The following is a 14,283-nucleotide window of genomic DNA, read 5'->3' as shown; positions in this document are numbered from 1 at the left end:
CAACCCTAACCCCAAGCTCAACCCTAACCCCAAGCTCAACCCTAACCCCAAGCTCAACCCTAACCCCAAGCTCAACCCTAACCCCAAGCTCAACCCTAACCCCAAGCTCAACCCTAACCCCGCCATAACCCTAAAACATTCCTGTCCCATGTTTGAGACATGGATCTACAATACATCAGTATGTTTGTTTTGTCTCCAGTCCAGGAAATGATTTCATTGATAAACAGGGTAAGTTCATCGGCTCCGTGTACAAGAAGGTTGTGTACAGGGAGTTCACCAACAATAAATTCACCAAACAGAAGGAGAGATCAGCAGACATGCAACACCTGGGGATCCTGGGTAAGTTGTAGTATAAAGATTCTGTTTAAGTTGTAGTATAAAGGGTCTGGTTCTGGGTAAGTGGTAGTATAAAGGGTCTGGTTCTGGGTAAGTTCCAGTATAAAGGGTCTGGTTCTGGGTAAGTGGTAGTATAAAGGGTCTGGTTCTGGGTAAGTTGTAGTATAAAGGGTCTGGTTCTGGGTAAGTTCTAGTATAAAGGGTCTGGTTCTGGGTAAGTGGTAGTATAAAGGTTCTGATTCTGGGTAAGTGGTAGTATAAAGGGTCTGGTTCTGGGTAAGTGGTAGTATAAAGGGTCTGGTTCTGGGTAAGTGGTAGTATAAAGGGTCTGGTTCTGGGTAAGTTCTAGTATAAAGGGTTTGGCGGTACAGTAGGCTTATATTTACATAACATATGGAATTTAATTGCCTTTCTTTACTTTCCAGGGACCAAACGATGACTTGACATTATTTTCATTATCAAACTGACCTGTTATGAATCCGGATTGATGACCCCTCTTGTTTGGTTCCCCAGGCCCTATGATCCATGCAGACATTGGTGACAAAGTCAATATAGTCTTCAAGAACATGGCCACAAGAACTTACTCTATTCACGCACACGGGGTGAAGACAGACGTTCCACAAGTCAAAGAAACTAAGCCAGGTAAAATAAACAGCACCCATAATCCATTGCATTTGACCAGCTAGTGATATAGCCATTGGATTTGACTAGCTAGTGATATAGACATTGGATCCGAACAGCTAGTGATATAGACATTGGATTCGACCAGCTAGTTTTATAGACATTGGATTCGACCAGCTAGTTTTATAGACATTGGATTTGACCAGCTAGTGATATAGACATTGGATTTGACCAGCTAGTTTTATAGACATTGGATTTGACCAGCTAGTGATATAGACATTGGATTTGACCAGCTAGTGATATAGACATTGGATTTGACCAGCTAGTGATATAGACATTGGATTTGACCAGCTAGTGATATAGACATTGGATTTGACCAGCTAGTGATATAGACATTGGATTCGACCAGCTAGTGATATAGACATTGGATTCGACCAGCTAGTGATATAGACATTGGATTCGACCAGCTAGTGATATAGACATTGGATTCGACCAGCTAGTGATATAGGCATTGGATTTGACCAGCTAGTGATATAGACATTGGATTTGACCAGCTAGTGATATAGACATTGGATTTGACCAGCTAGTGATATAGACATTGGATTTGACCAGCTAGTGATATAGACATTGGATTTGACCAGCTAGTGATATAGACATTGGATTTGACCAGCTAGTGATATAGACATTGGATTTGACCAGCTAGTGATATAGACATTGGATTTGACCAGCTAGTGATATAGACATTGGATTTGACCAGCTAGTGATATAGACATTGGATTTGACCAGCTAGTGATATAGACATTGGATTTGACCAGCTAGTGATATAGACATTGGATTTGACCAGCTAGTGATATAGACATTGGATTTGACCAGCTAGTGATATAGACATTGGATTTGACCAGCTAGTGATATAGACATTGGATTTGACCGGCTAGTGATATAGACATTGGATTTGACCGGCTAGTGATATAGACATTGGATTTGACCAGCTAGTGATATAGACATTGGATTTGACCAGCTAGTGATATAGACATTGGATTTGACCAGCTAGTGATATAGACATTGGATTTGACCAGCTAGTGATATAGACATTGGATTTGACCAGCTAGTGATATAGACATTGGATTTGACCAGCTAGTGATATAGACATTGGATTTGACCAGCTAGTGATATAGACATTGGATTTGACCAGCTAGTGATATAGACATTGGATTTGACCAGCTAGTGATATAGACATTGGATTTGACCAGCTAGTGATATAGACATTGGATTTGACCAGCTAGTGATATAGACATTGGATTTGACCAGCTAGTGATATAGACATTGGATTTGACCAGCTAGTGATATAGACATTGGATTTGACCAGCTAGTGATATAGACATTGGATTTGACTAGCTAGTTTTATAGACATTGGATTTGACCAGCTAGTGATATAGACATTGGATTTGACCAGCTAGTGATATAGACATTGGATTTGACCAGCTAGTGATATAGACATTGGATTTGACCAGCTAGTTTTATAGACATTGGATTTGACCAGCTAGTGATATAGACATTGGATTTGACCAGCTAGTGATATAGACATTGGATTTGACCAGCTAGTTTTATAGACATTGGATTTGACCAGCTAGTGATATAGACATTGGATTTGACCAGCTAGTGATATAGACATTGGATTTGACCAGCTAGTGATATAGACATTGGATTTGACCAGCTAGTTTTATAGACATTGGATTTGACCAGCTAGTTTTATAGACATTGGATTTGACCAGCTAGTGATATAGACATTGGATTTGACCAGCTAGTGATATAGACATTGGATTTGACCAGCTAGTGATATAGACATTGGATTTGACCAGCTAGTGATATAGACATTGGATTTGACCAGCTAGTGATATAGACATTGGATTTGACCAGCTAGTGATATAGACATTGGATTTGACCAGCTAGTGATATAGACATTGGATTTGACTAGCTAGTTTTATAGACATTGGATTTGACCAGCTAGTGATATAGACATTGGATTTGACCAGCTAGTTTTATAGACATTGGATTTGACCAGCTAGTGATATAGACATTGGATTTGACCAGCTAGTGATATAGACATTGGATTTGTGGTAGTGATATGTAGTAGTTTCAATAGCAGAAAGTATTTTTGATCACAACAAAAACCTATATGTGTCATTGATCTTTTATTACTATGGTTACTCATATATATTTCATGACCCTGTTCTACATAATAACAACTTTGTAGTGAGTGAGAGTTAGTTTCCTAAAGCAGAGTTGTCCCATACAGGTGAGACCCAGACATACACATGGTATGTCCCCAAGACAGCTGGGCCTACAGACAAACAGGAGACATGCAGTGTGGGAGCTTATTACTCCACAGTCGACGTCAACAAGGTAAATGAGATAACACAAACTGAGCCACAAACTCAATCTCTAGATCAGGGTCTTGTTTCCCAAAGCCTTTAGTAGCGTTGAGATCATCGTTAGATCGTAAGAAGGTTCTGTCTTTAGTAGCCAAGGTGTTTCCCCAGACTTACACACATAAAAACATCTACGAGTGATCCAGACCACACAGCAGCTAAAGTTTTTTTTACCCATTCCGAGTCACTTTAGTCACAGAAGATCTCCGCTAAACATAGAATCAAGATGTCTGACTCGGCCCCCAGTGTCCTGACTGGAGCGTGAAGTCACGAGCTCCGCTGGTCAGCTACGGCATAGCAACATAGTGTTGCCAAAAGCCCTGGTCTGCCATGGAAAGCCTATGTAAATTACGATTAGCAGAACTGTCAAACAAAAAAACAGTCTAGTCACAGCCACTTTCACTATGATCTTTAACTATTTCTTGGTGCCATTAAGCCCAAGGGGCCAGGGTTCCAGTCTAAAAACACGGGTTTGACTGCTCCTACAGTTTTGACCTGGTAGTTTATCTGATGCCCAGCCCAGAAAGACCATTTCAATACAGACACATAGAGAAATCAAGACTTCAAATGTCCTAATAAGACAATTTAGTCATCACCTTTATGCACAAAACATCCAAATTATTGTCGCTTTTTTCAAATCACTTACAGCCGAAGATATTAACATTTTATATTAATCAAATGTCATGTTTTTGGATGACATGACGACGTTGTCGCTGCTCGCGCTGCACATACTGCTAGAGCGCATGTGATGTTGGTCGCATAAATCACATGCAACCTGGATAGAGAATCGTGTATGTGAACGTGAATAGATTACTTTGAAAACAACGGTCGTACATCTTGGATCCAGTTATTATCATCAGTAGTGGTTCATGGGTAAAGTCACTGGGGAAGCAAAAACATGTCAAAACAAAAAGCCATATTACGAGATACGGCTCCTTTGGAAGATATTCAGACCCCTCCCCTTTTCCACATTTCGTTACGTTACAGCCGTATTTAAAAAAAATTTTAACCTTCATTTAACTAGGCAAGTCAGTTAAGAACAAATTCTAAATTTACAATGGCAGACTACCCCAGCCAAACCCGGACGACGCTGGGCCAATTGTGCGCTGCCCTATGGGACTCTGAATCCCGGCAGGAAGTCATACAGCCTGGATTTGAACCAGGGACTGCCTCTTGCACTGAGATGAAGTGCCTTACACTGCTGTGCTACTCAGGAGCCTTATTGTAAAATTGATTAAATTCATGTTCATCCTCATCAATCTACGTACAATACCCCATAATGACAAAGCGAAAACAGGTTTTTAGATATGTTTGTAAATGTATTAAAAATAAAAGCAAACAAAAAACGTATTTAAATAAGTATTCAGACCCTTTTCTATGAGACTCGAAATTGAGCTCCGGTGCATCCTGTTTCCATTGATCCTCCTTGAAATGTTTCTACAACTTGGAGTCCACCTGTGGGAAATTCAATTGATTGGACATTATTTAGAAAGGCGCACACCTGTCTATATAAGGTCCCACAGTTGACAGTGAATGTCAAAAACCAAGCCATGAGGTCAAAGGAATTGTCCGTAGAGCTCCGAGACAGGTTTGTGTCAAGGTATAGATCTGGGGAAGGGTAGCATTGAAGGTCCCCAAGAACACAGTGGCCTCCATCATTCTTAAGTGGAAGAAGCCACTCCTCAGTAAAAGGCACATGACAGCCTGCTTGGCGTTTGCCAAAAGGCAACTAAAGACTCTAAGACCATGAGAAACAAGATTCTTTGTTCTGATGAAACCAAGATTGAACTCTTTGGCTTGAATACCAAGCGTCACGTCTGGAGGAAACCTGGCACCATCCCTACAGTGAAGCATGGTGGTGGCAGCATCATGCTGTGGGGAAGTTTTTCCAGCGGCAGGGATTGGGAGACTAGTCATAATCGAGGGAAAGATTAACGGAGCAAAGTACAGAGAGATCCTTGATGAAAACCTGCTCCAGAGTATTCAGGACCTCAGACTGGGGTGAAGGTTCACCTTCCAACAGGACAACGACCCTTAGCACACAGCCCAGAGAATGCAGGAGTGGCTTCGGGACATGTCTCCGAATGCCCTTGAATAGCCCAGCCAGAGCCCGGACACCGATCTAACATCTCTGGAGAGACCTGAAAATAGCTGTGCAGCGATGCTCCCCATCCAACCTGACAGAGCGTGACAGGATATGCAGAGAAGAATGGGAGAAACTCCCCAAATACAGGTGTACCAAGCTTGCAGCGTCATACCCAAGAAGACTTGAGTCTGTAATCGCTGCTAAAGGATCTTCAACAAAGTACTGAGTAAAGGGTCTGAATACTTATGTAAATGTGACATTTCAGATTTTTTTCATTCAATACATTTGTAAAAGTGCTAATAAAAACAGTTTTTGCTTTGTAATTAATGGGTATTGTGATGTCATTATGGAGTATTGTGTGTAGATTGATTAAGGGAAAAACGAATTAATCCATTTTAGAATAAGGCTGTAACGTAACAAAATGTGTAAAAATGCAAGGGGTCTGAATACTTTCCCAATGCACTGTATGTGTTGGCTCTATAACCTGTTAGTTCAGAATAAATTCAACCCCACCTTTGTTTCATCACAAATCTGGACCTTAACCTCTGTTCTGTGAAGTCCACAAAGCATAATGCATGTAACAAACAGCTACATGACCTACAGCAGGGTCAGGCAAGGTAATGTTTCTGACCTTTCCTAAAACTATTGATTTAGAACCACGGAGAGTTACCGCAGGTCTCAAAGAAAACAGGAGCTGCCTCCACTATTCCAGAACCATTTATACTTCAACATTATCAAATCACCTAGGAGTAGTCTCATACAGTGACAACTAAAATATACCAAAAACAATTTAGTCCAATCAACGTAAGCTAAATATGATGTAGTTTTCAGTAGTTCTGATTTCTCTCTGTGTGTGTGTGTGTCACAGGAGGTTGGTGGCACCTTAGTTGGTGAGGACAGGCTCATGGGAAAGGCTGGAACGGAATCAGTGGAATGGTATCAAACACACGGTTTCCGTGTGTCACACGGTTTCCGTGTGTAACACGGTTTCCATGTGTCACACGGTTTCTATGTGTCACACGGTTTCTATGTGTCACACGGTTTCTATGTGTCACACGGTTTCCATGTGTTTGATGCCATTCCATTGACTCTGTTTCAGCCATTATTATGAGCCTTTCTCCCCTGGTGTGTGTGTGTGTGTGCATAGAAAAAACATTTACTCACCCTACTTGTAGAGAAATGCCAATGCCATCCTCCTCTCTTTCATGTTGATGAAATCGTCTATGATGGTCATACAGTACATGCTTTTAGTGTTTGTTGTCCTGGGCAACCTGACTAAAAAGCTTGCTCGCTAGCCTAACTGCCTTTCATGGGCAACGATGAGCCAGCTAACTAACATTAGCCTACTATATCTAACTACATATTGAACGTCCATCCTCTCAGGCCAGGGAAACAATGTATTAATTTATGGTTGGATCAGAATCACCGTTATAATCATTGACCAGTACAGACAATTAAGTAAAATCCCAAGTTCAAATCCCTATCTCCATCCATGACTAATTTAGGAATGGGCCAATTTTAGCTAGCTAGCCACCGGAAGACAACGACAACTAAATGCAACAATTCAAGTTATTTTCTGTCAATAACGTTTTGCTTTTGATGTGAAGCCAAACCCAAACTGGCGTTTCTCTTGACATTTCTTTTTTTGGTGCGCCAGGACCATTCACAGTGGCGCTCACTCAGTTTAGCTCAACGCTGATTGGCCATTATTTAATACCTTTTTGAAAGAAAATTCCCAATAGAGGCCAAATGCTCTCTGGCTTGCCTTACATTCAATGCTACGGGCGGCAACGTCGTCATACTCTTTTTGACCAGCCAGCATAAAATAGATGGGCTACACGTGATGAGAAAGATTCAGCTTCTTGCAAATTGAAGAAAACTTATGAAACACAAAAATGTGTTTAATTAGTTCCCTTGACATCCACAAATACAGGCTACTGCTTATTATACTTCAGCCTATTCAGCAATATGGCGAGCTTCAAATTCAAATACTTCAGGCTTCACGCAACATCAGAAGTTGTCCGTAGGAATACCAGAGTTAGAACAATGAGCCAGGTGTTTCACCGGATGTATGAACCCGAAGCATCCAGTTGGCGTTTCCAGGCCAGTGGCTGGCAGAGGGAGAAGAAGGAGCAAGATGGATTTTGGCCGACATTCGGCAAAATGTTCTCATCGATTAAACATTTGATCTCAATACAGCTTTCTGTTCCCAAAACTACAATATGTTATGAACAGAGTGGACAAAGTTTTGTAGACTTTACAAATTTGTTTTACTTTGGCAAAGGGTATTTTTGTAAAAAAAATTTGAAGGAGTGCAAAGGCGAATTGAGTTATTTCACAAACGCACTTCGGAAATATGCAAATACTTTCTCTAACGCACCAATAGGGTTTCACTAGCTCGTGCTTGGCCATACCTCCTTGCTTGTTCTGCACACTATGGTTAATTTGCTCCAATTGGAAACGACAGGCTCTGGTCTATTTTTTGGGATGAAGTCAGCGCTATCACTCTCTACTGATTTTAAAGTATTTGGTCTGACGGTGACTGCCATTAATTAACTTCAAAACTAAGTTTACTACAAATTCAAAGTTGTCAAAGTATTTGCAATTGTTACAAACAAGTGAATGATAAAGGTTCAAGCTTCAAATGAAAACCGAGATGACAGCATAAAAATATTCATAGGATAGGCTTCATGGGCCTATATAGGCTATTTCAATCACATTTAAATAAAGGTCAAGTTCAATCAATTGAATTTATTTTGCTACTAGGCTACTGTCTATTTTTTTTGCCTCAATGTGTTTCATGATGTGCGCAATGATGTACAGTACCTAACCCTCAATAGCCTACTTACAGTCATAGACGATAATATCTCTCTAGGTGCTAATCCGTCATCAATATTGTGGAATAATGTTAAGGTAAAATTTGAATGGAGGAAGCTGATCCGAGAGCAGCAATGTTTTTCTTTCGATCATATCGGTATCAAGACACGGTCTAACGATGAATTTAACTAACGTTATCTCTACGTGCTTGTTTGGGAAACACTTAAAACGTTGACTCGTAAATAACAGTGCATCTGATAATCGTTAATGCTTAAATGACATCGTTCATCTGTAGGTAAACATGTCACTGTTACAGGCTGACTACACCGCTCGCTTTGCAAAATAAATGTAGAAATCTATATTGCTCGCGCCAACGAGCGTCTGCGTTGCCAAGGGCTACAATAGAAGTCAGTTCTATTTCTGATGCAGATCGCGCTGCAAGTCCTGCCTCCCCCATCTCCTCATTGGTTTATAGAAGCAGGTACCCACGTGAACGAGGTCAGTGGCGGTAATGCACCTAATTTATGAAAGTTGCCAATCGCAAGAGAAAAAAAAGCCTAGGAGGAGAGATAACTAGAAACGATTCGGTTGACCGTTTTATATGTGGATTAATTGGCGGAGTAGAGGACCTAGTGCATTTCAGGTAAAATAACAACTCAATGTTTATATCCCAGGACAAATTAGCCAGCAACAGCAAGCTAGCTAAATAGGACAAATTAGCTAGCAAGTGTAAGCTAGCTAAATTGCCATAAATGTTTAATGCTTTTTGACCTGTCCCCAAATTAATATAATTGGTTCAGAGTTTGTTTTGATATTTTAACCTGCGTGTCGTGATCTTTGGTGTGGGGACAAAATCCATTTATGCACGATGGCGCACGCGCACAGCCGGTTTGGGTTCCATGTTAGTCTACACCTGTTGTTTGCGAAGCATGTGACAAATACATTTGATTTGACATCACAACTAGAAAAAGAGGCCCAGTTCTGCGTTTGTCTACATTCCCCCACATCACATATACAATTGAAGTTGGAAGTTTACATAAACAAGTTTTAATGACTGCAAACTAAGTGTTTCAACCACTCCACAAATTTCTTGTTAACAAACTATAGTTTTGGCAAGTGGGTTAGGACATCTACTTTATGCATGACAAAAGTCATTTTTCCAACAATTGTTTACAGACAGATTATTTCACTTATAATTCACTGTATCACAATTCCAGTGGGTCAGAAGTTTACATACACTAAGTTGACTGTGCCTTTAAACAGCTTCGAATACTCCATAAAATGATGTCATGGCTTCAGAAGCTTCTGATAGACTAATTGACATCATTTGAGTCAATTGGAGGTGTACCCGTGGATGTATTTCAAGGCCTACCTTCAAACTCAGTGCCTCTTTGCTTGACATCATGGGAAAATCAAAAGAAATCAGCCAAGACCTCAGAAAATAAATTGTAGACCTCCACAAGTCTGGTTCATCCTTGGGAGCAATTTCCAAACGCCTGAAGGTACCACATTCATCTGTACAAACTATAGTACGCAAGTATAAACACCATGGGACCACGCAGCCGTCATACCGCTCAGGAAGGAGATGTGTTCTGTCTCCTAGAGTTGAACATAATTTGATGCAAAAAGTGAAAATCAATCGCAGCTTGGTTGCAAATGAGTCTTCCAAATGGACAATGACCCCAAGCATACTTCCAAAGTTGTGGAAAAATGGTTTACGGACAACAAAGTCAAGGTATTGGACTGGCCATCACAAAGCCCTGACCTCAATCCTATAGAACATTTGTGGGCAGAACTGAAAAAGCGTGTGCGAGCAAGGAGCCCTACAAACCTGACTCAGTTACACCAGCTCTGTCAGGAGGAATGGGCCAAAATTCACCCAACTCATTGTGGGAAGCTTGTGGCAGGCTACCTAAAACATTTGACCCAAGATAAACAATTTAAAGGCAATGCTACCAAATACTAATTGAGTGTATGTAAACTTCTGACCCACTGGTAATGTGATGAAAGGAATAAAACCTGCTCGTCCAACATCTCATTCCAAAATCTACACTACATGACCAAAAGTATGTGGACACCTGCTTGTTGAACATCTTATTCCAAAATCATGGGCATTAAAATATGGAGTTGGTCCCCCCTTTGCTGCAATAACAGCCTCCACTCCTCTGGGAAGGCTTTCCACTAGATGTTGGAACACTGCTGTGGGGACTTGCTTCCATTCAGCCACAAGAGCATTATTGAGGTTTGGTACTGATGTCGGGCGATTAGGCCTGGCTCACGGTCGGCGTTCCAATTCATCCAAAAGGTGTTTCATGGGGTTGTGGTCAGGGCTTTCTGCAGGCCAGTCAAGTTCTTCCACGCCGATCTCAACAAACCATTTCAGTATGGACCTCGATTTGTGCACAGGGGCAGTGTTACACTGAAATAGAAAAGCACAGAATAGTCAAGAATGTCATTGTATGGTGTAGCATTAAGATTTCCCCATCACTGGAACTAAGGGGCCTAGCCCAAACCATGACAAGCAGCCCCAGACCACTATTCCTCCTCCACCAAACTTTACAGTCAACACTATGCATTGGGGCAGGTAGCGTTCTCCTGGCATCCACCAAACTCATATTCGTCCCTTGTACTGCCAGATGGTGAACCGTGATTCATCAACACGCTTCCACCACTCCAGAGACGGAAAGATTTACTCCAGCCAATGCTCGGCGTTGCGTATGCTGATCTTAGGCTTGTGTGCAGCTGCTCAGCCATGGAAACCCATGTCATGAAGCTCCCGACGAACACTTCTTGTGCTGATGTTACTTCCAAAGGCTGTTTGAAACTTGGTAATAAGTGTTGCAACCGAGGACAGAATATTTTTTACGTGCAATGCGCATCAGCACTCGGCAGTCCCGTTTCGGTGAGCTTGTGTGGCCTACCACGTCGCGGCTGAGCCGTTGTTGCTCCTAGACCAGGGCTGCCCAAACCCTCTTCCTGGAGATCTACCGTCCTGTGGGTTTTCAGTCCAACCCTAATTTAACACACTTGGTTCTACTTATTAGCTGCTCAACAAGACCTTAACTAGCTGAATCAGATATGCTAAATTAGGGTAGGACTGAAAACCTACAGGACAGTAGATCTCCAGGAAGAGGGTTGGGCAGCTCTGTTCTAGATGTTTTCACTTCACAATAACAACACTTACAGTTGGCCAGGGCAGCTTTACCAGGGCAGAAATTTAACAAACTGACTTGTTGGAAAGGTGACATCCTATGACGGTGCCACGTTGAAAGTCACTGAGCTCTTCAGTAAGGCCATTCAACTGCCAATATTTGTCTATGGAGATTGCATGGCTGTATGCTCGATTTTATACTCCTGTCAGCAACGGGTGTGGCTGAAATAGCCGAATCCACTAATTTGAAGGGGTGTCCACATACTTTTGTATATATATATATATAGTGTACATATAAATACCTACACGTTATAACACATGTTTACATACATCATTGGTCTCTACCCCCCAGGACCTGTACAGCGGTCTAATTGGTCCCTTAGTGATATGTAGGCGGAGCTATGCGAGATCATTTGGACTGAAGAAGGAAGTGGAAGAGTTTGCTCTCCTTTTCATGGTGTTTGATGAGAACGAGTCCTGGTACCTGGACGACAACATCAAAACAAACATCAAGACCCCCACCAGGAACATCAAAGAGGACGAGGACTTCATCGAGAGCAATAAAATGCATGGTGAGGCTGGGGAAAGAAAGGGGGTGTGTTCTTCATCCAGCGTTAATAGGAAAGCCTTTGCTTAATGATTTCTGAACCATTTAGAAAATAAATGCCTTATAAAAAGGGGATTTATTAAGACTTCATTACTAGGCCTTATTAAAAAGCTATTTGTTTAAAGTGGGACCAGGGCCTATTCACAAAGCATTTAAAAAAAAAAAAAAAATAGGAGTGATCTTGGATCAGTTTTTACCTTTTATAGATCAGATCCTAGATCAGCACTCCTACTCTGAGACACTTGATAAATACTGCCCTGGGTAAATTGATGTTTTTTGTCACTGACATGTCTCTGCTGTAGGCATCAACGGGCAGCTGTATGGAAACCTGCTGGGACTGAACATGAAAGTGGGGGACAAGGTGTACTGGTACCTGATGGGGATGGGCAACGAGATAGACATCCACACTGCCCATTTCCACGGGCACAGCTTTGACTATAAGGTAAGATCCCATTTGACCATATTAAAAGAAGTCAAAAAAGGTGTACGTGTACATTTCCTCAAAACCTTTCCTGGAACCTTTCAAAGCAGCATAACTTTCCTCCAATTTAAGTGTATGAAGCTCTAAATCATCAGAACTTTTATTTAAAAAAAACACAGAACAGAGAGGTCACATTGAAGACCACATTGAATTTTGGACCATAAGTCTAGATTTAGGCGGTCAGTCAAGTATGCATTCACTTTATCTAAAATATTCGTCAAGGTTGTCTTGGGAACACACAGGATGTGGCTGCATTCAAATCTGCGCTACAGCCTTATAGAAATTTAAAGGCAAATGTTCTCGTATTAGCTGGAGACTGCATTCACAGTAAATGCGTCAGAAGATGGCTCAAATCAGAAATTACCTTTAAATTCCAAATCACACTATTAAAAAAAAAACCTCTTGAATCGAGCCCTTGATCTTCTAGCCTAGAACTAATACATCTGAATCAACTAACTGGTTACATACATTCTCTGGTGCTGTGTTCCCCAGCTGAGTGGAGGGTCCCACCGTGCAGATGTGTTTGGTCTGTTCCCTGGCACCTTCCAGACTCTGAAGATGAGCCCGAAGTACCCTGGCTCCTGGCTGCTGCACTGCCACGTCGCAGACCACATCAAGGCCGGCATGGTAACAGTCTACAAAGTCACTGAGAAGGGTAAGGAGTGTGTAGGTTTGGTTCACTGTGTGTGAAGTGTGGGTTACCGTGAATCTCTGTGTGTGTGTGTGTGTGTGTGTGTTTACACTCTATAATTGAGCTGTTACTCCCTACTTGTGAAGGTTTATACAACTAACCTCTCTTGTGTTTTTGTGTCTTCAGAAAAGAAGGGCTTTTTTGGATGAACGCGGAGCATTAACACAAACAGCGAATGAAAGCTACGTACATCTCTTCAGTAATTACACATTGACCTCGTATTCCACATAAGGAGCACAGTGACCACTGACAATGTATGAACTAACTAAAAACGGCTTTAATACAGGGTTTAAGCCTACCTGGTTAAAAAAAAGGTGAAATAAAAAAGCAATGATCATCAATGTCAATGCTCTAAAATACATTTTGAATAAAGAAAATATAAAATCCTTCCTGATGTCGTTTCGGATGTTGTTCACCATTGGCATGAACGACAGTGTCTTTAAAAAGGTTTACAGAGAACGGCGCGACAAAAAAAAACATCCCGTCAGCGGCAGTCCTGTGGACGAGAGGTCGAAGGAGAATGGAAAGAATCGAAGGCGAACTGGCGGGCCAAACAAACAAAATAACGGCGCAGTACGACAGTAGTATGGAGAACAGCATCTCGGTCCTTGTCACTGATTGGCTATTGCAGCAGACGACCACACTGGGTTCCACTCCTATCAGCTAAGAACAAGAAGAAGAGGCTCCAGTGGGCATCACCAATACTGGACTGTTGAGGAGTGGATAAACACAGCCTTGTCCGACAAATCTCTGATGGCAGAGTCAGGATTTAACATAAGCAGCATGAGTCCATGGACCCGTCCTGCCTGGTGTCAACGGTACAGGCTGGAGGCGGTGGTGTACCTTCGTCCAATCTGCAGCAACATGCCTGATTCCATGGTGTCAGCATGGACCAACATCCCCGTGGAACATTTCCGACTTGTAGAATCAATTCCCCGAATAATTCAGGCTGTTCTGGAAGCAGAGGGGAATCCGACCCGGTACTAGATGGGTTTAAATAATAAACTGGCCCGGTGGGTGTACACTTCAATATATTGCTAATGTGTTTGTGAAAAGGAACAGAA

General features: G+C 41.7%; 1 protein-coding gene across 1 annotated transcript in view; it reads left to right on the top strand.

Moving 5' to 3' along the window:
- The window catches only part of cp (ceruloplasmin), a 31,955-nt gene extending 18,347 nt beyond the window's left edge, over nucleotides 1-13,608 (top strand). The window contains exons 14-20 of the mRNA XM_064936100.1: nucleotides 200-339; nucleotides 850-978; nucleotides 3,254-3,360; nucleotides 11,793-12,012; nucleotides 12,350-12,489; nucleotides 13,021-13,183; nucleotides 13,346-13,608. Coding sequence (XP_064792172.1) covers nucleotides 200-339; nucleotides 850-978; nucleotides 3,254-3,360; nucleotides 11,793-12,012; nucleotides 12,350-12,489; nucleotides 13,021-13,183; nucleotides 13,346-13,368 — 922 coding nt within the window. The 3' untranslated portion in view covers nucleotides 13,369-13,608. The remainder of the gene's footprint in view (nucleotides 1-199; nucleotides 340-849; nucleotides 979-3,253; nucleotides 3,361-11,792; nucleotides 12,013-12,349; nucleotides 12,490-13,020; nucleotides 13,184-13,345) is intronic.
- The last annotated feature ends 675 nt before the right edge of the window (nucleotides 13,609-14,283 follow it).

This window comes from Oncorhynchus masou, chromosome 24 (genome assembly GCF_036934945.1).
Source record: "Oncorhynchus masou masou isolate Uvic2021 chromosome 24, UVic_Omas_1.1, whole genome shotgun sequence".
Taxonomy (NCBI): Eukaryota; Metazoa; Chordata; class Actinopteri; order Salmoniformes; family Salmonidae; genus Oncorhynchus; species Oncorhynchus masou.
The sequence above is the reverse complement of the archived record's forward strand: the minus strand, read 5'-3'. Positions and strand labels throughout refer to the sequence as shown.